The sequence below is a fragment of the Meriones unguiculatus genome, chromosome 10, assembly GCF_030254825.1.
Source record: "Meriones unguiculatus strain TT.TT164.6M chromosome 10, Bangor_MerUng_6.1, whole genome shotgun sequence".
Classification (NCBI taxonomy): Eukaryota; Metazoa; Chordata; class Mammalia; order Rodentia; family Muridae; genus Meriones; species Meriones unguiculatus.
This window is the reverse complement of record NC_083358.1, coordinates 61,426,791-61,451,597: the sequence shown is the minus strand read 5'-3', so window position 1 is coordinate 61,451,597 and position 24,807 is coordinate 61,426,791. Positions and strand designations below refer to the sequence as shown.

At 40.1% G+C, this 24,807-nt stretch overlaps 1 protein-coding gene across 6 annotated transcripts in view; it reads left to right on the top strand.

Moving 5' to 3' along the window:
- Positions 1 to 21,306, top strand: part of Odf2l (outer dense fiber of sperm tails 2 like) — a 37,337-nt gene extending 16,031 nt beyond the window's left edge. For 4 of the 6 annotated variants that reach the window (XM_060392581.1, XM_060392585.1, XM_060392583.1 and 1 more), the window contains 8 exons: positions 2,377 to 2,486; positions 3,321 to 3,456; positions 6,411 to 6,521; positions 10,292 to 10,396; positions 13,864 to 13,949; positions 14,093 to 14,255; positions 16,872 to 16,997; positions 20,806 to 21,306. In XM_060392581.1, coding sequence (XP_060248564.1) covers positions 2,377 to 2,486; positions 3,321 to 3,456; positions 6,411 to 6,521; positions 10,292 to 10,396; positions 13,864 to 13,949; positions 14,093 to 14,255; positions 16,872 to 16,997; positions 20,806 to 20,934 — 966 coding nt within the window. In that variant the 3' untranslated portion in view covers positions 20,935 to 21,306. Of the gene's footprint in view, positions 1 to 2,376; positions 2,487 to 3,320; positions 3,457 to 6,410; positions 6,522 to 10,291; positions 10,397 to 12,064; positions 12,224 to 13,863; positions 13,950 to 14,092; positions 14,256 to 16,871; positions 16,998 to 20,805 lie in introns of all 6 variants that reach the window. The other 2 variants (XM_060392586.1, XM_060392582.1) reach the window with 2 other exon arrangements.
- The last annotated feature ends 3,501 nt before the right edge of the window (positions 21,307 to 24,807 follow it).

Sequence of the window (24,807 nt, the reverse complement as noted above, 5' to 3'; positions counted from 1 at the left end):
ATAGTCTGCAGGGCAGAGCCTTTCAGAGGTCCTCTGTGTCAGGCTCCTGACTTGTTCCCTCTTTTCTCCTTCTGATGTCCAGCCTCTTTGCCTTTCTGGATAGGGATTGAGCATTTTAGCAAGAGTCCTCCCTCTTAATTAGTTTCTTTATGTGTACAGATTTTAGTAGGTTTATCCTATATTATATGTCTATATAAGTGAGTATATACTGTGTGTGTCTTTCTGCTTCTGGGACAGCTCACTCAGGATTATCTTTGCCAGATCCCACCATTTACCTTCAAATTTCATGATTTCCTTGTTTTTTATTGCTGAGTAATATTCCATTGTGTGGATGTACCACAATTTCTGTATCCATTCCTCCATTGAGGGGCATCTGGGCTGTTTCCAGCTTCTGGCTATTACAAATAAGGCTGCTAAAAACATGGTTGAGCAAATGTCCTTATTGTGTACTTGAGCATATTTTGGATATACGCCTAGGAGTGGTATAGCTGGATCTTGCTTGAGGAAGCACTATTCCTAGTTGTCTGAGGAAGCACTAGATTGCTTTCCAGAGTGGTTGTACAAGTTTACATTCCCAGCAGCAGTGGAGGAGGGTTCCCCTTTCTCCACAACCTCTCCAGCATATGTTGTCACTTGAGGTTTTGATCTTGGCCATTCTGATGGTGGTAAGGTGAAATCTTAGGGTCTTTTTGATTTGCATTTCCCTTATGACTAAGGACGTTGAACATTTCTTTAAGTGTTTCTCTGCCATTCGATATTCCTTTATTGAGAATTCTCTGTTTAGCTCTGTACTCCATTTTTTAATTGGATAACCTGATTTGTTGCTGTTTAACTTCTTGAGTTCTTTATATATACTGGATATTAGTCCTCTGTCAGATATAGGGTTGGTGGAGCCTCCTCACATTTTATTATTCCTCCTCTTTAAGTGTATCTTTTTTTAAGTTTTATTTATTATTTATACAACATTCTGCCTGCATACCAGATCTTACTATAGATGGTTATGAGCCATCATGTGGTTGCTAGGAATTGAACTCAGGACCTTTGGAAAAGCAGCAAGTGTTTTTAACCTCTGGTTCATCTCTCCAACCCCCCTCAAGTGTATCTTAACCTTGAAACACAAATGAGTTCAACAGTGAAACATGATATTGAATTCCTATCTGGTCTATTGCATGTGTACACACATTGCAACACAGAGAAATCAAAGAGGCAGGATGTAGAGTGTTTACAAAGTCTGTGTTAGTGAGGAGACCTCAGGAGAGTGAGCTCAGAAGCAGTTCCAGTGCAGTGGAAGATGAGGGGCTCCTGCTTTGAGTCTTCATAAGGGCAGGTGAAAGAAGAAATGAGGACCCTACATGTCTAATATACACGTTTCTTCCATGAGTTTACTTCCTCCTAATCTCACATTATGCATTATAATATGAACTGACTTTGTCATATATGTTATACCCTTCTCTTACCTCATATTTATATTAAAATTTATTTTACACAAGATGTGAAATAAGGTTCTGGTCTTCAGTATAACAAACACTGCTGTGAAAAATGTAGACAGTATCTTATACATACTAGATGACCAATAAATTCTTTTCTGTGAATGAATGAATGAATGAATGATAGGACAGAGGAAAATAGTATGTTAACTGCTGTCCAAACTATTTCTGAATTCTCCAATTCATGGCATCCTTATAACCAGTAAGTTTGTCGTTCTATAGACTGTAGACAAAGCCACAGTGGCTAGAGCTCTGTGGATAGATCTGCAGAGAGCCACTGATATTTACTGAGGGTGTGCACCATTCAAAACCCTACAAACAGTGATGAAGAAACAGACAACAATCCTCCTTTGTGGACCTCACATTCAAATTGGCTTAGCCACTGCTGGGGCTCCTCTCTGCTGACAGTAGCAGTGTTGGCAGGCTGCAGTGTTGAGTGACCTCTGAAAAGAAACAAGGCTGCATTCCAACATGCAGTGGAGCTATGAATTTGCAAATAGTTGCTATATTTCTTGGGAAGCTTTCTTCTTGTTTGTATGTGGTTGTTAGCACTTCTGTATAAAAACTGGAAAGTGAAGATGCATTCAAAAATAAAATAGAAATTATTTTTATTAATTGTGAAATATTACTTAAAACTAGCCACATCAACATCTGAAAATTTTAAGTTGGAACTTTACTATGTGAATATAAGGTATTAGTCATATAGGTATTTTATTAAAGCTTACTTTAAAGTCTTCCTATATTGAAAGCTCCATACTAAGCTTCTCTACAAGAGAAACTGCATGCTTTCCTAGAAGAGTGTTTCATGTCAACAGTGTATTTGTGTCTAAGGCCTTAAAACATACACACATACACACAAGTTACAAGATGAATGTTTTTGTATTTTTAGGAAGCCAAGTTGTCTGAAACAGTTTCAGCTTCCAATACCTGGAAAAGTCATTATGAGAAAATCGCAATAGAAAAAACTGAACTGGAAGTTCAGATCGAAACAATGAAAAAGTAAGGAAGAATTTGGGCTGTCATTGTTTAGTGAGAAGTGACTTGATTATTTTTCAACGCTGCATGCTTTGGTTTTTCTGGGTTCTGTGTGGTAAAGGTGTGGTCAACCATGCTTATGTGTCTTCTTTGTCTATGAGCAGTAGTGAAATGCTCACTCCTTAACTGTGCGTTGGGATTCCATTTTGAAAGGTGAAACGTGTCGATCAGTGCTTTGTGCTTGAGTGTGTATCACTGATAATTCTTATGCATCTACTTTGCCCTAAATGGAAGTGACATTTCTCAATTAAACAAGAATATGAAAGTAGCAAGGTTTATAACTTAAGTGCTTTAAAATCCCAAAAGTATTATCCCTTAATCCAAGTGACTAAAGTGTATAACAGGGAAAATTAATGAGTAAAAAATACATATATTTTGTTCTTTCACACTGATGCTAAGGGAACAATAACAGACCCTAATATTTGCTTGTTGTTTCCTCACCGTTATACTTTATCATGGAGAACTAACATGTAATTTGCTTTTAAAGATGAGGTGTCACCGCCTGGCTTGATCCTTCCTTTGAACTTGTCTCCATGTGTGTTTTTGTGTGTGTGCATGTGCATATGTGTGAATGTGAGGGGCAGGCAGATATGCATACTCTGGGTGATGGGCCAGACAGTGTCATCATTTTTAATCCTGGTTGTTTTGAGCATAGCCACTTTTGTTCCATGCTCTATCCATCCTGCTACCTTTCTGTACTTTTCAATTTTAACCAGTGCACCCTGCCAGAATAATTTTAAGAATATTTAAAATCTGTTATTTGAATGAAAATTTCCATACTTTCACTTTTTTATAAAGGCAAATCACTAATCTTTTAGAAGACTTGAAGAAAATGGAAACACATGGAAAAAAATCATGTGAAGAAATTCTTAGAAAACTTCACTCACTTGAAGATGAAAATGAAGCCCTAAATATTGAGAATGAAAAGTTAAAGGTAGTGTTTGTGTGTGTGTGCTCTTGGTAGCAGTGGTGTAGAGTAAAGGCAAGATTGGTTAATGCTCATGTACCATTTTGTCTTTCATATTTCTCATGACATTGCATTATTAAGATAGCTCCTTTCTAGATCTGTCAAGTCTATCTGTATATAGCATGTATCCATGCATATGTTTATGTTCATCTATGTAAGTTTTAAGGTTTTTTAGTTACATATACAAAAACAAGTTTAAGTTGCATTTGGCAGGACAAAGCTTATGAGGTTGAACAACTCTGTCTTTGTCTCAACGTTAAGTTTATTTACTCTCTAATTTTAGCAGTGAATCATCTGAAATTTCATTAGCTTTACTGCACAAAACTATTTGTAGGTGTCATGGTTACCATATAATACAACATCAGATTGGGTCTGTTTGAAACCAGAAAGTATGTTCTTGGCTGCTTTATAACCAGAAAGAATTTCCAACTGAGTCAAGTCCAAGGAGGGATTGGTTTATATGTGTCCCAGAGAAGAGATGGGGGTGGAAGATTTTAGATTTTCTGAGAAAAAAGAAACCTGAGTTCTTAGACAACTGACTCGCCTGTGGCTGGATGGGACTAGACTGAACATGAGGGTACCATTCTCCACTCCACAAAACAAAAACCAGAAACGAATGCTTGAACTATGGAATACGCTATCACAAAATTCTCCCAGATTTGTGTTCTTGAAACAGAAATAAAAGTTTAGAGAAAGTAGGAAAGTTTTGGATGTCACTCCATTTTCCCCAAGAGGGAACTTTAACAGTTAGGAAATTCAAAGTCTGGAATCCCATCAGTTTTCTTTAAAAAAATCCTTTTCTTTGATAATAATATTTATATCTTCTATATTTACTCATCAAAAAAATGCCTAAAAAGTCCATTGCAATTTTTTAATGTGTACGTAATTTTAAACATCTAGTAATCATAATTATTTCAAGAGAAGGAAACAAGTGTGTTTCTGATGTGAAGAAAAGAAAATACTTCCTTCCTTAAAAGATGAAAATTCCAGAAGTTTTGTTTCATGTTGTGTCCTGGGAACCCCTTTTCCACTTTTGTTCTCTGCAGAAGCTCTTCTGCATCCCCAGCCAGCCTCATTGGGCTAGTCTCTTGTAGTGTAATGGCTTCCATTCTTCTGGAGCCTGTGGTGTTTAACTTAGCATCCGTCATATTGTTAGCATACATTCTTCGAGAAATAGTTTTAACCTTAAAAAAGAGAAAATAGGAAGAAGAGCATGGAAAAGGTTTTATGTATTCTGCTTTCGTTTGCCTGACTTCAAGTGAATATAATGTCCCGGAAAGAGAGTGATCTTTGTTTTAGTGTCTTTTGCAATTAGAGTTAACAGAAAACAATCTATTGCTAGTCTGATTCTTATTCTGTGGAAACGCTACTTCAAATTTATGTTGGATTGTCAAAGTATTCTTTTATCTTTACTGTCTTAAGATTTCATACACATTTGTATAGGTATGCTGTCTCTCCTCTCTCTTTCCATTTTCTTGAGTCCAGGCTGCTTTGCTAGTTGTACTAATGAGTTATTGACCTGGACTGATACTTTGCTTTCAGTCTCCGCTTTTGTGGATTAAATAAAAAAATTAATACAGCCCAGGGCCACTTGCCTGGGGAATGATTCTGCCCAGAGTGGGCTAGCCTGGTCACTCCTTCATCAATTAGTAATCAAGACAATCCCTCAGAGATGTTCCCACAGGCTAGCCCGAGCTAGGCAGTTCCTCAGTGATGTAGACTGTATTAATGGTTAAGGCTAAGGAGGACAACATCCTTAGAAGATAGCAGTAGTTTTCTTTCATGCAAGGAACAGGCATGTTCTCTGCCTATTATAAGATACTTGAGTTTTAAAACTCAACTTTGCCTTCTTCTAATACATCCCAATCCATAAGTAGTTGTCATCAGCTACTTAGTGTTACTTAGTGAGGATGTGCCTCAGGAAATTGACACAATGCTTATGGTTTTGCTGCTACTGCTGTGAGTAAGCGCGTCCTCTGCCTCTGACCCGGTCAGTGCCTTCTGCTAGCATCTCTGAAACTGTGGTAGGCTAACTGGTGCATGCCCAGGGAGACTATCCCTGCAAGTCTTAGCATCTCAGAGAGTTTGTGCTGCTCTAAAACCACATAGATTTTTTTTCTGGATCCTCTTTCATATTTTTATAGATAAAAACATTTAATTCATTTGATGCTTCTTCAGCAGTGGGCTGAGGCAGGTGCTTAAACTGTTGCCCTAATGGCTGCTGTTTATTCAAGGTTTATTTATGGCCTGTGTTTTCCCTACTGGTTTAAAACCCAGTGCCGACCATATTCTACATGTGCATTTTTCTTTTCCTTTTCTGCTGTCTTCTATGTTCATAGTATATTGACCGCTTAACTCTTTATACATTTCAACATCCAGTAAGGACAGGTATTGTTCACTTAGTATGATTTATAAAATCTTATTTATTCTCCCTAGTGAGGTGCTTTTTATTACAGTTTTGGTTTGGTACTGGGTTTTAAGTAGCCTCAGCGGGCTTAGACCTTGCAACAATCCCGTCTCTGTTTCGTAAGTACAGGGCTTTTAGTCGTGTGCCATCATGCCCAGCTGTTATCTGAGTTTTGAATTAATTTGTCATATTCTCTGCAACTGTTACACTTTCGGTTGAGAATGAAAAGTAATGCTAAACGAATGTGGAAAACCTGACATGGCAACAGTAGTGATTCTTTTTATTTAGAACGCAGGTTATTTTCAGCTCTTTTTGTCAATAATTAAAAAAGCCTGTCCTTCACACTGATTAAATTTATTAATGAGTATTAGTCATTAATTTTAGGTGTCAATTACTTACCATCAAATGATTACTCTGTTGCTATTGATGAGTGAGGTATGCGTTAGTACTTCTTCAGCGGGGACTGCAATGTTCTGACGACCGGAAACCCCATCAGTCACGTATTTCTTTCTAGAGTACGCTTGATGCCTTGAAGGATGAAGTTTCTTCTGTTGAAAATGAACTTGTAGAACTGCAAGAAGTAGAAAAACGACAGAAAACCCTCATTGAAGGATATAAAACTCAGGTGACCTGCATTTGCTTTCATGTTTGTTAAAATCTGTAGATAACTTAAAACATTGTGATTCAAGTTGACAGAACTGAAGAGATGGGTGAATATCTGTGACATACTACACTGTGTTTCAAACTTTCCTTAAGGTCTCCAATGCTTTCGAAAGGTAGCCTTGCCCAACTCCCAGTGCTGGCTCTACGTAGGAAAACATTAGATAGTCCTAAGAGGAATTTTGATGTGAAATCTTGTTAGTATATTTAATGGCATTGATTTACAAGAACAAGGGTCTTTAAATCCCAGAACTTCTCTTTTCCAGTAAATAATGTATAGTTCAGATTTCTTGACCTGAAATACATGGAAAGAAACATATGAGGCTTGGTGAAATGGCTCAGTTGCTTGCCATGCAAATGTGAAGACCTAAGCTTGGATCCCCAGGGCCCAAAAAAAGCTATGTGCAGCAGTGTGCATCTGCAACCAGCACTGGGGAGCTGGGCATACAGATGCCTGGAGCTCCTGTCATGACATCTTAGTCCAATAGCATCTCATTTCAGTGAGAGATGAGCCCAGTGTCAGGAGATAGACAGTGGTTAGAGAAGACATCTGACACCCGCACAAAAGTGAACACAAATACACACACACATACACACACACCACAGAGATACAAGAGAACATATAGTGGCTTATCTAAAATAGAGTGTATGCCCAGTGATAAGTTACAGTTAAGCTTTCAGTTTGGAAAACGCAGTATTGAAGGAAAGCTTTGTGGAAAAGCCTGGATGGACAGAGATACTTACATGATGGGAAACAGATTGGGCACTAAAGAAAGAGCTGTTATTGGAAAAGTGTGACTTAAAGGATGAACTAGAGTGTGGCACATTCAAAGACTGCTTGCAGACAAAGCTTGAGGGGGAGTAAAGCGTAGCCGGCAGGAGGGGCTGCATCTAGGGGCAGAATCCCACTGAGATACCCAGCTGACGCGCTGCAGGTGGGAGAGACAAATGGGCTCTGGAGGCTTGTGGTACTGAGCACAGTATCTGTCCTGCCTGCTTATTTGCGTGTAAGGCCTCAGCAAGAAAGTGTTATTTGGATATCCTGTGTTGTAGCTCTTTGGATGGATTTTGATTTGGTGGGGAAATTATTGAAATGAGGGCTAGTTCCTCCACCCCTTTATTGAAAACAGATTTTTTTTTTCACATAATATATCCTGATTACACATTTTCTCCCTCTATTCCTCCTGGTTCTCCCCTCCCTCCTCCCATTCAGATACACTCCCCTTCTGTCTCGCCCATTAGAAAACAAACAAACTTCTAAGGAATAATTAGAAAAACAAGTTTTAATATATTAAAATATAAGCCAGGTGTGTGGTGCACGCCTTCAATCCCAGCACTTGGGAGGCAAAGGCAGGCAGATCTCTGTGAGTTTGAGACTACAAAGTGAGTTTCAGGACAGCAAGGGCTATACACAGAGAAACCCTGTCTTGATAAAACCAATTTATATGTATGTATACATATATATATATATATAAAGATAAAACAAAAACTAACACATCACAATTGGTTAAAACAACCAAACAGAAGAAAAAACGCTCAAGAGAAGGCACAAGAACCAGAGAACTAATTCACACACTCAGGAATCCCATAAAAGCATTAAATTGGAAGCGGTAACGTGTATGCAAAGGACCTGGTAGACTCTGCATGTGGCTTCAGTCTCGTAAGGTCATGTGAACTTTATTCATGTTGGTTTAGAGGCCTTGTTTTCCCGGCATCCTCCATGCCCCTTGGCTCTTACACTCTTTGTGCTTCCTGTTCTATGGAGTTTCCTGGGTGCTGCTGGGAGGGACTTGATGTAGACGCCTGTTGACGGCTGAGTGTTTCAAGGCCTCCCACTCTCTGTGCACTGTCTCTGCATTTATTCCCATCTGCTGCAGGAGGTGATGTCTGAGCAGGCACTGACCTGTGGGTAGAGCAGAATGCCATTAGGAGTCATTTTATTGCTACTTTTTGTCTAGTTGTTTGCTTACTTGCTTAGAACAGTACTATTTGGTTTTATGCTAGGTCCCTGGGCTATCTTGTCTCAGGTTCTTGGTCACCAAGCAGTATCAAGTATGGGTTCCGTCTCATGGAGTGTGTCTTAGGTCAAATCAGATATTGTTCGGATATTTCCACAAGCTCGTTGCCACCATTGCCCTACTGCAGTGGCTCTCAACCTTTCAAATGCTGTGACTCATATCATGGTGACCCCTAACCATAAAATTATTTTTGTTGCTATGTCATAATTATAATTTTGCTACTCTTACAAAATAAAATGTAAATATTTTTGGAGATAGAGGTTTGCCAAAGGAGTCAAAATCCATAGATTAGAACTGCTGCCCTAGTATATCTTGCAGACAGGACATCACTGTAGGTAAAAGGGTTGGTGGTCGGCTTGTGTTTATGTTTCTCTTTTGCTACTGTGCAGAGTACCTTCCTGTACCAAAAGTGGTGGAACATTCTGGTGAAGGCTGTATGTAGGCACCAGCCCAACTTCTCCCTTTTCAAGCAGTTGTATAGATGTTTTCTTCAGCATTGGGGCCTTGCTGCCAGTTTGTGGTGTCTTATCATGGCAGCAGCCTGGGTTATTTGGAGGTTTCCATGGGACCCCTTTGGCCAATAACTTAATTAGAAATAACCCCATGCTGGTAATGGGAGCTTTGTTTGGTGACAGAAGATGGCCAGGTGGGGCTTCATCTCCTTCAGGATTTGGAGGTTATATTTAGATTGCCTTCATATGTTTATGTTTCAGGAAGCTCTTACTGTGTTAGGTTTCCATACTACCCCTCAAATGGATCTTAATTTTAGCTATCTTTCCCTGTATTTCCTCCTTCATCCCCCTCTCCTCCCCACCACTTGATCCTCATTCTAGCTCCCCCATCCATAACTATGTATTCTATTTCCTTTTTGTAATGAGATTTATCTGTCTTCCCCCTTTTCTAGTCTCTTACTCTATGTAACCTCTGTGGCTCTGTGGATTGTAGCTTTGTTATCATTGACTTAACAGCTTATATCCACATATAAGTGACAGACACTGTATTTGTCTTTCTGTGCCTGGGTTACCTTACTCAGGATGATGTTTTCCTAGTTCTGCCTCCTGCAAATTTCAAGACTTCACTTTTTTTTAATAGCCAAGTAATACTTTGTTGTGTAAACATACCACATTTTCTTTATTCATTTTTCTGTTTGAGGGACATCTAGGCTGTTTGCAATTTCTGGTTGTTCTAAAGAGAGCAGTGATGAACATGGCTGAGCAGGTGTCTCTGTGATAGGATGGAGCATCCTGTTGGTATAAGCCCAAGAGGGATGTAGCTGGGTCTCACGGCAGATTGATTTCTATCTTCTGTGGGAACTGACACACTCATTTTCATAGTGGCTGTACAAGTTTGCACTCTTGCAAGCAATGGACCAGTGTTCCTGTGCTCCACATCCTCACCTGTGTGAGCTGTCACTTGTTTCATTTTTGTTAACTGTATGGCAGGTGTTACATGAAATGAGAGGCTACCTTCTTAAAGTAGCAATGACATGAAAGTGAAGACTGATGTCATCTTTAGAGCTCAGGTAAAGAGTAGAAGAGCAGCCATGGGAGAAGACAAGTGGATAATGAAGGGATGTGTTAGAGTTGGACACCAAAAATAGTGTCAGGGGTAATGTTACATAAATATGCTGAGTGTTGGTAGAGAAATGATGATGTCTTTAAAATACAAGCTTAAAATCATACATGGTACTTTATAGTTTGATTTTTCTTTTTTTTAGGTACAAAAGTTACAAGAAGCAGCTGAAATGGTAAAAAGCAGATGTAAAAATTTGCTACATGAAAATAACCTAATAATAAAAAACAAAAACAAAAAGTTAGAGAAGGTAAGTTTGAAATGGAAATAGTGAAGTATTTCACATGTGTACACCGATAGACCCAACTGTCACATGGCTGCCTTCTTCGGAGGCATCACACAGTCTCTTTTCCCCTTGAAAATACACTGTTCCCCCAGACTTGAAATGTTGTTTATTTGTGTGAATATCTTTTTACCTTCTGTTTTTCAAAATTGAGAAATAGCATAAGTGCCTTATTTTTCTGACACAGGTTTAAAAGTAAAAAGACCCAATTGTTTATCACTGGGATCTATCAGCATAAAATGCACACCAGTCTCTCTCTTTCTATTTTTACATCTTTTGTGTCTAAAAGAATTGTGAAGTAAATATTCTCTGGTAAATGCATTTTGGGAAGAAAATGATATCTTGCAAACCCTCTCCTTTTATTCATCCCATTGCGACAGAACAAGGAGAAGCCGGTTTTGGCAGGTGATGATGTTTTTGTGAATACTTTAAAGGTTTTAGATGGAACCACACTCCCTTTTGGATTTCACATTGTTTTGGTAAGGAAGCAGCAAGAGTCCAGGACACTTGATTTCTGGCCGAGAGGTCAAGAGCATTAGTGGTCAGGCGCAGAGTCTATGGCCACTGTTGCTGGATTGCTGGACCATCTGAGATCAAGATTTAAGAGAGAGGTGTCACTGTCAAGACAAGGCTAGCAAGAGCAGGCCATCAGGCCACCAAATGAGGAACCTGATCCTTTCTTAGAGCAGACCATAGAGGATGCCATTTCATGTCTCTTTTCTATTTCTCATGGTTGGTCTCATGCAGGTATTCCTCTCCTGCTAGGGAACTCAGTAAAACCCCAATTAAAATCCCATTCAAAGCCAGAGAGGGGAGGAACCTGGCTTTCCAGCTACTGTCATTATAGTGTTTTCTGCTGATAGAACTGAAAAATATGTGTTTTTGAAAAAAGAAATTCTTTTATTTCTTTGTTGCTTGAGTTCTTTGATTTTCTCATGGGTTCTTAGCTGTTTTAGGGTTCAGAGGTGTGCTTCAGCCTCGCTTTATCCTTTGTCTTCAACTTGGCCAGATGTTGCACCGAAACTGTGGGTGTTTCAACTAAGGAAGTTATCCCTCTTGCGTTTCCTCCATGGGAGCATCCTAAATGTCACATTTTAGCTGTTTACAGCTACGCACAGTAGTGTGGCATTCCTTAGGTTGCAAAATGTCACTCTATTCCATAATTTATAGACCTGCTATAGTGAGAAAGGGCAGAAGGTGAGGACAGCCCTGGGGTGAACTTAGATTTGCTCACCATGACTGGATAATGTCATATACTGAGACCCGATACACTAGCTGTCATGAAGCAGTGCTCACTGAACTCTGCTCATTTTGGCCAAGAAGGATGAAAGGGCACATGCGAGTCCTAAAGTGCAGTAAAGTCACAGCCACTGGAGCTGACGATGAGCCAGTGGGAAAGAATCACAGCAACTCCTTAGTCACATCTGCGTGTGTGGAGCCCCTGAAGTAGGCTGATAGCACCATACCAATTTGCCTGATACCTATTTGAAAACTAATTAATTTTAGTTGTATGTCTCCCATAAATTAACATTTGTAATGTACTTATTAGTAACAAGCATGTCTAGTCTGTAAGATAGTAAGAACATTGCTGCCAAATATGTGACCTTGCATTTATTTCCCCTACTGCCACCTCAGATGAGAGGCCAGGTGGAGTCTCACTTGAAGCAGGTAGAGCGAGCCCGCAACTCCTTCACGTCAGCCGAGCAGAGACTTCACGAGTGTCAGGAGAGTCTGCAGCGCTGCAAGGACAAGTGTGCAGAGCAGGCGCACACCGTTAGGGAGCTTCAGGGCCAGGTGTGGGCCAGGTGTCCCGTCCTTCTGAGGCTTGGAAGACGACTTTAAGGAACATGTGACATCATTTCACCAGTTGAGGGCACTCGTGTTGGGTTGAACTTTTTCTCCTTATCTATATCAGTTGCTAAAATATTTTCATGCAGATTCTTTCATTTTTATCCCTTCATATGTTCTGGTGACATGGGTAATAGAGTAGGTTATTTACGAGTCTGCATTTGCAGCCAGAGGACCTAGTGTGGTGATGTAATGAGAGGGGCAGCAAGGCTGGGCTTGCCTGTCTGGTTCTTGCCATTAGCATAAGACAAATAATAGTTTGTTTACCCTGCAAAAATTAGAGTGCATTTTAATTAGAATTGTGCATCAAGCTTATTGGGATTAATTCTATCCTTTTAATTACTACCTATCAATCAGAAAAGGGACCGTGTGTGTCCCCTCTTCACCACATTTCCCCCTCCATCAGTGCATATCACAGACAGCACTCAGTACATGGTTTATGATTACTTCATGTTGTCTCAGTCTGATAGCCAATCTGTTTCTTTACTTGCAAGACACTTCCAGGAAGAATTTACTTTGTGGCTTCTAAAAAAAAAAAAAAATGTATTCCGCTTTTAAAAACACAAAGTTAATTCCAAGAAGAAATTCTTCTAGAAAAAAAAAATCGTTATATTTTACTTAAGTTACTATTTTAATCAGTATGAGAAAAATTATTTTTTATTTTATGTGTATGGGTGTTTTGTCTGCATGTCTGTGCTCTACATGCATGTAGTGTTCAAAGTGGCCAGAGGAGGGCATCATACTCCCTGGGACTGGAGTCATGGGATGGTTGTGAACCACCACACGGGTTTTGAGAATTTAACCTGGGCCCTCTGGAAGGGCAGCCAGTGCTTGTAACCTTTCTAGCCCTGATAGAAAAAATATTTTTATTACTATTAAAAGTATTTAAACTCTTTACGTCAGACTGTGAAGCATTGGGAAGAATAGTCTCTTGACTTGAGTCACTGTAGCTTGATTTTTTGGCTTTCACTTGCAACATCTTCACAGGTGATTATCAGTAGTCTAAGTGGAACATTATTGAGATGAGAAACATTAACTATCTAATGAACAGTGTTTAAAGTTTTCATGCACAGTTTTTCCTTTTGGTTTTGTTCTTATTGTTGGGTTTGCTTTTGAGGCAGAGTTTCATGCAGCCCCGACTGGCCTCGCTCTGAGGATGGACTTGGATTTCTGGTCCGCTTTCCTCTACTTCCTGAGCTGGGACTGCAGCACGAGCCACCGTGTCTGGCTTTCTGTAGTGCCAGGATTAGACATACTGGGAAAGCTGTTGCCAGCTGAGTCTGAAAATCCAAACGTCTCTCTTCACTAAAACATTGTTCAGTATATTTTAATTACCATCACCCAGAAAAATGTACTTAATTTTCTAACATAGACAACATAAATTTTTAAAAGTCAGTGAGAGCTTGGAGACCTTGTGTGTGGTGTTGTAAGCATGGCTTGGTGTCTTTTTGTGTTTCCATAGCCTGTTTCTTATGTTTCTAAGTAAAATATGTAATTTTCTTCGAAGTTGATGAAGAAAATAACTGAAAAAGTGTGGGTCTTTTGTTGTTGTTGTTTGATTTTATTTTGTTTTGTTTCCCACTTAGGTTGATGGAAACAATAGCCTTATAGCCAACCTTTCTCTTGAGGAGGAAAATTACCTCATTCAGTTAAAGTGTGAAAACCTTAAAGAGTAAGTGCCAAGTTGACTTACAACTGCTGCTGCATTTCCCTTGCACCATAATTTATGTATGTGTGTATGTCTGTCTGCATGTGATATATGTGTATAAATACACTCACACATATAGTTATATATCTATATCTATCTTCAAAAAGAAAATTAGGACAGATGGATGCAGAGAATAAAGAGCTTGAGAAGAAGCTGGCTGACCAAGAGGAGTTTCTCAAGCACAGTGACCTGGAGCTGAAAGAGAAGGCTGCAGAGTACACAGCACTGTCTAGGCAATTGGAAGCTGCTTTGGAAGAAGGAAGACAAAAGGTACAGATGGCCTTTATTTAGAAGCATTTTAATTAGTTTGCCAGAGTCACTTCCTCTTGCCAAGCCTACAGTTATTGTTTTTATGCTGATGACAGGGTGGAGGGAGCAGCTCCATTTTTGTTCTTTACTTAATTTTCCCTCAGAGCAAAGCACAGAGACAGTACTAGACCAGGACTGCTTTTCCAGATGCATGATGATGTGGCAGGGCAGAAAGGGAAGGACTCGAGAGTGTAACCCCTCCACACAGCTGTTGTGCGTGTGTGCATGCCCGTGCCTGTGTGTGCATGCGTGCATGTATGCATGTTTGTGTATGTGTGTGTACACGTGTGTGCATGTTTCTGTGTGTATACATGTGTGAGCGTGCCTGTGTATGTGAGTGTGCACATGCGTGTGTGTGTCTGTGTGTGTGTGTGTGTGTGTGTGTGTAGTTGAATAAATAATTAAAGGTTTTGCTCTTGATGGGATCCAGTGAGCTCTAAAGCCCAACTTCTCTGTAACAAATATTTATTACACAAACAGATGCATCCTGGAATTTATTCCAGTTAAATCTATTAAGTTCATATTCAAATTAACGAGCCTTTTGACATGTGGGCACTTCGATTGTGCTTCGCAAGCAAAAGTGAAAAGGTAGACATGAGCTCCTGGGTACTCAGTGTAGTAGAGTTCATCCAACATGCAGCTTCTGTAGTAGAAGTGGGTTCAGCTGACACCAGAAAAAATGGGTGAAAGGGAGTGATGGGAAGATCTCAAAGAAGAGATGAATTTATCAAGCAATTTGAAATCTCACATTGAAAGACCATAGGGTGAGCTTTGGAGTCCCAGCAGCTGATCTGGATCTTGGCTCTGATGCAAGCTACCCTCGATAAGGTTAAGGGCAGCCTGCCTTTCTAAACTTTAATTTCCCTCAGCAAAATGGGGCTCATGATCTTTCTTGTAGGATGAGTGGGGCTGACACAGTGGCCATCTCTACCCTGAGGAGGCCCTTCCTCACTACTGGCATCTCCACCTAACACTGACCAACCAAAACTGTCATGTCTTAAGCCAAACTTTGAATATTTCCCTTCAAACTCTTTTTTTATTTATTGTATTCCTCAAAGTTCTTAGTGTCAGTTCTGTCAAGGCTAACCTGATATCTAAGAGTGATTTGAATTTTCTTTGCATCTGAGAAACCAATTTAAGATGATTTTAAGAAGCACATCATTGAATAAAAGCTAAATAATAAAGAGTGGTGCCCGTTGTAGACAAACTGCATAGTTTTCCACCCCAACAACCTCTGAAAGGAAATGAGAAAGTTTTACCTTGAGCTCAGCATAAGACCTTGACAATGCCAGGTGCTCTCAGACTTCTTCCTCAGTGGTCAGAGTCCGCAGGTGTCTACAGTGTCTACAAGCAATGTCTCTCATTTCTGAACACCTGATGAGGGCCATCATTGTCTTGTTACCCTTGTCCACACTGAGGAGATGGGTATTTCCTGGGGCCTTCTCCTTCCCTTCCTGGCTTCAGAGCTCATTGCTGTCCTGGCCTGTGATTGGTGCATAGTAACTTAGAGCTGAGTCCTCTGAGTTCTGTCAAAGCAGTCCCTCCCACGTAGCTCTTTGTTCTTACACTAGCCTCCACCTCTGCTCTCATGCTTGTGCTCCAAACCAACGCCACACAAGCAACCAAGAGAAATAGGCAACTCACATTCAGGCTGCTTTGAAAGTGAACGATGCCGTGCCAGTGTCATGTGCATGTCTAAGTGCTGTGTGGTCACCGCCCCTCCACTGTCTATCTTGATAGGTAATCAGTGTTCAGTGAGATCTAGCTATGTTCCCCCACTATTCCAGATACCACAGTGAATATAAATACTACAAACACCTCTCCATCACAGGGTTAGTTTTCCAGATGCTTATCATATATATACATGCAAATAGCATATGTGCTTCTTCAAATTAGGCTCATTTTTCCCTTTGCAGTACTGGGATTGAACTAGGGCCTTGTTCATGCGACAGAATCACTCTACTAATGGAGCTATGTCCCAACTCAAGATAAAAGACAGTGAAATATTTTCTAATGGAATTGTCTAATACCCAACTAATACCTTATTTATTTATTACAATTTATTCACTTTGTATCCTTGCTGTAGCCCCCTCCCTTGTCTCCTCCTAGTCTCACCCACCCTCCCTTTTCTTCCCCTGTGCCCCTCCCCTAGTCCACTGATAGGAGAGGTCCTTCTCTCCTTCTGTCTGACCCTAGCTTATCAGGTCTCATCAGCACTGGCTGCATCACCTTTCTCTGTGGCCTGGCAAGGCTACACCCCCCTCACTCCCAGGGAGAGGTGATCAAAGAGCCAGCCACTGAGTTCATGTCAGAGACAGCCCCTGCTCCCCTTACTAGGGAACCCACTTGAAAATTGAGCAGCCAATGGGCTTCCTCTGAGCAGGGGGTCTAGGTCCTCTTCATGCATGATCCTTGGTTGGAGTATCGGTCTCTGCAAGACCCCTTGGGTCCAGGTGTTTTGGCTCTGCCTGACTAATATCTACTTGGAAAGAAGTATACTATGATTATATCAGGACTTCAAAATATATTTTAAGGAAAGTTCATTTACTTATTTTATCCTCTTAATGAAAATTGTAGGTTTCCGAAGAAGTAGAGAAAATGTCATCTAGAGAGAGAGCATTACAAATTAAAATATTAGATCTGGAGACTGAGCTTAGAAAGAAAAACGAAGAACAAAACCAACTTGTTGGCACAATGAACAGTGTAAGTATTATAAAAGTGAACATTTAACATGCATTCCATGTAGCTTAGTTCCATTCTTCAATACAGACGGAGGTGGGTCAAGGCTTTTGCTCTGCTAATATTAGGAGTGACAAACAATAAAAGTGCAAAACTATGCTGTCATGATCATGCCAGGCCTCTCAGCCCCATGCTCTGTACCGCTGCGGTCCCACTGCCTTGGAGTCTCATCATGTTTCCTGATAACAGCGGCTCGCTGAAGGCCCCATGTGGGAGCTACCTCATTTTCTATTTAAATTTTATTTACCTGAAGTTTCATCTTTTAAAGATACCTGCAATTTAAACAGTTATGAGCTAGATTTTTATATCTGCCTTGATTAATGAATATTATATCTTAGAAGATATGGTTTTAATATTCACCATTGTCCAATCTGCATAAGAGACAAATGCTTTGACCCACTCAGCCATGAAATGAGAATACCAATTGGCTGTGTTTAATTAGTCTCTTGTATTTTTTTCTGAATATTTATGAAACAATCTAATGGCATAAAATAATCTTGAAGCTGGCATTAGTTGTGCCTTAATCACTTAGTAGCTGTCTACTTGATAATTCCATAGAAAACGCTGGTACTTTATCTTTCCAGGAGGTGGATACTCTGTGAAAACTCCTTTTACATTTCCAAGTCTCTTAAAAAAATTGTAAACCTAAAAGAGTCAAAAGTTGAGTTATTTTGACATACATGTGTATTCTATTGCCTTCAAAAGTTTAATGAAAGTGTAATCACAGTAAAACATTTTTAATTTAATACAGCTGTTTGCTTGGTTTCTAAACTTAAAAACAACAAGCAAACAAACAAGCTCCCCATCAGGATTTCAGATATAAAATATGTGCGATGTTCTTTGTGCAGTTGACGCCTCTGAAAAATAAAGTGAGACGAGGTGGATTTCTCTCTTCTGTGTTTAATAGTTTGCTAAAGCTACTAAAATTAACAGATTAAGATCTGATGTTAAGCCTGATAATTGTTGTGCTAGTAAACAGTCTAGAATTCTGAGCCCAAGTTTAGAAATAGCTAGAAATGTGTTAATGTGGTCTCTACCTTCCAGGGCACAGACAGCTCAGTGGGTATCACATGGACATCCATTAGCCAGGATTTGTAAGTGCTCAGAGGGCCAGTGACAGAGCCAGAGCCAGAGCCAGAGCCCGGCCATAGGCTGCAGACTTTTTCGTGGTTTTTGTCCAAATACTTTGGTTGAGTGGTGGGGTGAATGCACAGTTTGAAGGGTGACCTCATTACTCCACAACCATAGCAAGCCTGTAGTAAAGTCACAGTGTCTTTCAGACCTTATTGTCCTAAAGTTCATTTGCATGTACATTCTGCCCTGCAGTGTGTGACTGTGTGGCTACTGTTCTTTCCAAACTGATGCTCCATAAAGACCAGCTCCTTTTGTTCTGTGACTTGTGAAGTCCAGTGTGGCGCTTGGCTACACACTATCCTGCTTCTCATGCTGGTCCCTGCTCAGGTTCAGGTGCTTCTGTCAGAATACCTGCTATGAGAAACACAAAGGGTCTCCGTTCTTGGAGTGTTTAGGTTTTAGCTGGAAACACATCTTACCTAAAGCTTTTACCGTAAGCAGCCCACCTAGAAATCTGTAACAACAAAAGTCCAAAAATTGTATGAATTTAACACTTCTTCCTCAAAGCACATGAATTAAGTTCTTTTTATTTTTTTAAAGACTTTAGGAGAAAATGTTCACCTTATCAAAGCTGGAATTCTATCGGTTCTTTTTTTTTTTTTTTTTTTTTTTCAATGCAGTTTATTCAGGAACCTTGAACAATCATCTGACCCTGGGGAAAGCCAGCCCACAGCTTAAATAGCCTCTGGGTAGCCAACCTCAGCATGCCACGTGGGCAATGCAGATAGGTCCACATACAAGGAAGCAAGCCAGATCCTCGGCCTTAGCCAAATGTGGAGTTGTTTGTGACAGAGAGCACTCACCATCGGGAAGGTGGAAGGCGGAAACCAGCTCCATCTTTAAGGCACAGCATTACGCAGCTCTCTACAGTTCCCCCTTTTTGTTTTAGACGCATCAGGCAAGAGTAGAGGTCTGATCTCTGATATTAGAAATAAATTGGGACTTTGTACTGATATTCATTTAGGTGTCATCCACCCAAAGAGCATCAGACCCGTCTGATACCTTTTTCTCAGAGGCGGGACCTGGGGCATCAACCCGCATGCAATCAGACATGCTCTTCTCTGGGTCCAAAGCGGCTGACCCTGAGTGCAGTGCTTAGCCTCGCATCCTGAGTGTAACATTTTGGCTTTTTATGGTAGCCAACCATGCTTGGGGAGACTGTCCTGCTTCAATGGCTGTAAAGGCCTAAATGGTCATGGCTGCATTACGCTGTTGTGAGACTCTAATCTTGCATGTATACCACAGGCAAACCAAGGTGACCAACACCAGAAGGCCTGCTAACGCTCCCATGCCTGCCCATTCCTTCAGATGATTCATGGCTGCAGCAATCCATGATGATAATCCTGTGGCTAGTCCTGCGTCCACTCTGGTAGAGTTTACCATGACAATGGCCACTCTCAGCTGCTCCATCGTAGTATCGAATTCTCCAGTCCAATTACCTAAAATATAGCTAGACAATTGTTTAGACAGATTTGCAGCACAGGGAAAATTCTCATGTTGTATGCTAGTGACTCAAAGTCCAGCATACTTTCATTGACAGCCAAGTTGAGCGATTTGCCATAGGGTATCAATTTGCTCCTGCACGAGGTCAATCCTCTGATTGAACACCATCAAGCCTCCTTTTAGTTGAGCATTAATTTTTTTTTGTACATCTAAGGCATGAGTTACATTGGCTAAAAGGTTATTCAGGGTCTGAGCAGTCTGCACAGTATGACTCCTGGCTAATGCTGCGGTGGTAGCTCCAACAGCCGCCAATGAGATGGCAGTAACAATGGCAGCTGTAATTCCAAGATCTTTCTTTCAGAATATGAATTCTAATGGTACAGTAGGTTATTGAACTGTATAAACTTTGGGTCTAGTTAATTTTGCTGTTTTTTATTTACAAGGTTTTTTAATAGTAAAGTTATAAAATAAAAAGTTTAAAACAATGAAGATCTTATGGGATAAAACTTTTTTGGCAAATAATGGTTAAAAAGAATATGATAGGATGTTATGATAAACATAATAGGAACTAGTAATGATTGCTCTAAATAAAAAAATCATCTTAATCATGTTAAATTGAAGTATTACAGTAAAACATCAAAGTAGAATAATCAACCATATATGCTTTAATCACTAAAGATATTAGTTTTTTTAATTTAATTTAATTTTTTTATTATTAGTTACATTTTATTAACTGTATCCTAGGTGTATCCCACTCCCTCATTCCCTCCCAATCCCACCCTCTCTCCCTCATCTCCTCCCTGCCCCTTTCCAAGTCCACTCCTCCCCTTTCATCTGACCCTGTTTTATCAGGTATCTCCAGAATCCTCCTCTGTGGCCTAGCAGGACTGCTCCTTTCTTGTGGGGTGGGGAGGTCAAAGAGCCTGCCATGGAGTTCCTGTCAGAAATAGTCCCTGTTCCCCTTACTATGGGAAACCAATTGGTTACTGAGCTACCATGGGCTTCATCCGAGCAAAGGTTCTAGGTTATATCCATACATGGTCCTTGGTGGAGTGTCTAAAGATATTGTTTAAGGAAGATAATATTTATAAATTCTTTGGAAAAAATTGATTCACTCAGCCATTGCATATATGTTTATAACTCTTCATCTTCCATATGAGTGCTGTATTGATTTTCTGTTTCTCTCTTCATTCAGAAAGCCCAGCATCAAGATTTATGTTTGAAAGAACTACAACACAGTCTTGAGAAGTCAGAGAATCAAAATGAGAGCATTAAGAATTACTTACAGTTTCTTCAAATTTCCTATGTAACAATGTTTAGATAAATTGTTGAATTCCACTGATTGTTATACTTTATGATTTATAGGTTATGAGAATTAGAGTTTGTATGTGAAGATATTTAAGATGTAATTTATTATCTAATTGAAACTTTAAGAAATGACTGTTCTTAGTATTCCTTTGTGGTAGATAATTTGCATTGAACCGTGGTTTCATTCTTTTTTTTAAATATTAATTTTTAAGGTATTTTTCTCCATACATGCAAAAATCAGAATTATTTTTATGAACTACTGAAGTCAATTTGTAACAAATCTAGGCCAATTATGAAGTAAATACAAGGTTTTAAATAATGAATTTATGTGTTTTATATTGTAATACTATATAAATAAAATATTCAGAAATTTTTTTAATTTTAATAATGGTATAGTGTGTTCTAAAAATAGCAAATGTTTCACTGTATTTAGTACTGTTTCAAGAAAGTGTTGACTTTCCATTATCATTTCTATGAGATTTTAAATATAAATATTAGGTCATAGTTACTCGGTGCCAGCTGATGGTAACAGAGGAAAACACGCTGGCAGATGTGGTTCTTTTTGTAGGCATACAGGCTGTCCTGCAAAGGCAAAGCTCCTTCTTTCATTTCATGTGAGAGATTGTCTGATATTGTACAGATATCCTAAAGCCTTGGTGTTAACCGAAGGATCAAAAGGAGAACAATTTACTCTGCCCTTCCCATGGCCAAATCACATGAGATGATTGAAATTACACATTCTCAACACTGAGAGGCTTTGGGATAAGGCCTTATTTTATTTTAGAGATTATAATATAATTACAACATTTCTTTTTTTTTCTAGGTTTTTCAGTTGGGCCATTAAGTTGTTTGTATGTGATGTTACGAATTTCTTCTTGCAGGCACTTAGTGCTATAAATTTTCCTCTGAGCACTGCTTTCAATGTGTCCCATAAATTTGGGTATGTTGTGCCTTCCTTTTCATTGAATTCTAGGAAGTCTTTAATTTCTTTCTTTATTTCTTCCTTAATCCAGCTGTCATTGAGTAGTAAGTTGTTCAGTTTCCATGTGCGTGTCGGCTTTTTGTTGTTTCTGTTGTTGTTGATGTCTAGTTTTAGTCCATGGTGGTCAGATAGTATACAAGGGATTATTTCAGTCCTTTTGTATCTGTTGAGGCTTGCTTTGTGACCCACTATATGGTCCTATAAGATATGATAAACATAATGAAATCTATACACCTAAAAAAGATAATCAATTGAGTGGACATGGGGCAAGATGATCAATCCTCGTTTAGAAAGACAGATGGGATGTGCATTGAACGTATGACAGGAGTCTACTGAGCGCATCTGAAAGACTCTAACTAGCAGTGTTTTCAAAGCAAAGACTCATGACCAAACCTTTGGCAGAGTACAGGGAATCATAAGAAAGAAGGGGAGTTATTCTGATGGGGAAAGGATAGGAGCTCCACAAGGACCAAATATATCTGGGCACAGGGTCTTTTCTGAGACTGACATTCAACCAAGGACCATGTATGGATATAACCTAGAACCTCCACTCAGATGTAGCCTGTGGTAGCTCAGTAACCAATTGGTTTCCCAAAGTGAGGGGAACAAGGACTATTTCTAACAGGAACTCAATGACTGGCTCTTTGGCCTCCCCACCCCCGAAGGGAGGAGCAGTCCTGTTAGGCCACAGAGGAGGGCTTTGCAGCCAGTCCTGAAGATACCTGATAAAACAGGATCAGATGAATGGGGAGGAGGTCCCCCCCATCAGTGGACTTGGAAAGGGGCACGGTGGAGATGAGGGAGGGAGGGAGGGACTGGGAGGGAATAAGGGATCGGGACATGGCTGGGATACAGAGTTAATAAAATGTAACTGATAAAAAAAAATAAAAAAAAAAAAACACAACATTTCTCCCTTCCATTCCTCAAAATCTCTTAACTCTCCTTCAAATTTTTCCTTTTCACAAATTGTTATTGCGTGTGTGTGTGTGTGTGTGTGTGTGTGTGTGTGTATGTTCCTAAATATAACGTCTTCAGTCTATATAATGTTACTTGCATGTATGTTTTCAGGGTTGACATTTGGCACTAGAGAGCTAGTTGTTATGCCTTTCCTTGGGGAAGACCATGTCTCCTGCTCCCAGCTTTCTTTGGTTGCCAATAGTTCTTTGGGTGGAGTTGAGGGCTCATGAACTTTCCTCTGTCTACCTTGGCATGACCATTGCTGTCATCTCATTCAGTTTATGTTTGGGCAGTCATGTTGGTGAGACCATATGAGTAAAGCTTCTGATATTACTGGGAGACACACTGTCATAGCCAACTTCTTGATCCACTGGCTCTTACAGTCTTTCTGTCCCCTCTTCTGCAATGTTGCCTGAGCCTAATATGCATGAGTGTTTTGTAGATGTGTTCAGAAACTTAACTAACTACTAAACCAGCATAATTCCTGACAACCTCCTATACATATTTGCCCTTATACCCATAGGTAAATGTAGTCTTTGCACCTCATCGAGGAAACTTCTCTTTACAGCAGATAGAGATCACAACAGAAAACCACAACTAATTAGAACAAAAAGCTGTGGATCCCAGTTCTAATGGGATAAGGTCTTTGTTATTACTAGCAGGAAGTCAAAGAGACACCAATAATCTATTTCCTGTCATCTCACCCACCCTGTGCCACAGTGGGGTATTAGAAACTGGGTGGATATGGCTTCCAGGGACTTGAGAGTATTGTTCAAAGAAGCACTCTTAAAAGGTTCCTCAAGCTGCTATTGTGGCACAGTATCCTAACTACTCTGGAGGCTGAGCCAGGAAGATTGAAAGTTCAAGATCTGTGTGGAGCTCAGAGTGAGTTGGAGGCCAACTTAGCAAGACCCTGTCTGAGAGAACGAAAACCGAAAGGAATGAAAAGGAAGGCTGGACATAGAGCTCAGCAGTAGCTCTCTCGCTACACTTTATTCACTTTGTATCTCCCCATAAGCCCCACCTTCCTCCCCTTCTAATCCTACCTTCCCTCTCACTTCTTCACACATGCCCCTCCCCAAGCCCACTGATAGGGGAGGTCCCCTCTCCTTCCTTCTGATCTTAGTCTATCAGATCTCATTAGGAGTGGCTGCATTGTCATCTTCTGTGGCCTGGTAAGGCTGCTCCCCACTCAGGGGGAGGTGATCAAAGAGCAGGACAATCAGTTTATGCCAGAGGCAGTCCCTCTTCCCATTACTATGTAACCCACTTGGACACTGAACTGCCATGGGCTAAATCTGTGCAGGGGTTCTAGGTTATCTCCATGCATGATACTTGGTTGGAGTATGAGTCTCTGGGAAGATCCCTGTGTTCAAATTTTCTGGTTCTGTTGTTCTCCTTGTGGAGTTCCTGTCCTCTCCAGATCTTACTATTTCCCACTTCTTACATAAGATTCCATGCACTCTACCCAACAGTTGGCCATAAGTCTCAGCGTCTGCTTTGATAAGTCTTCAGGGCAGAGCCTTTCAGAGGCCCTTTGTGGCAGGTTCCTAACTTGTTTCCTGTTTTCTTCTTCTTCTGGTGTCCATCCTCTTTGCCTTTCAGGATGGGGATTGAGCATTTTAGTCAGGGTCCTCTCTCTTGATTAGTTTCTTTAGATGTACATAGCACTTCCTCCAGACCCAGCCATACCACTCCTAGGCATATATCCAAAAGAGGCTCAAGTACACAATAAGGACATTTGCTCAATCATGTTTGTAGCAGCTTTATTTGTAATAACCAGAAGCTGGAAGCAGCCCAGATGCCCCTCAACTGAAGAATGGATGCAGAAATTGTGGTTCATCTAGACAATGGAATATTACTCAGCAATGAAAAATAAGGAAATCATGAAATTTGCAGGTAAATGGTGGGACCTGGAAAGGATCACCCTGAGTGAGCTGTCCCAGAAGC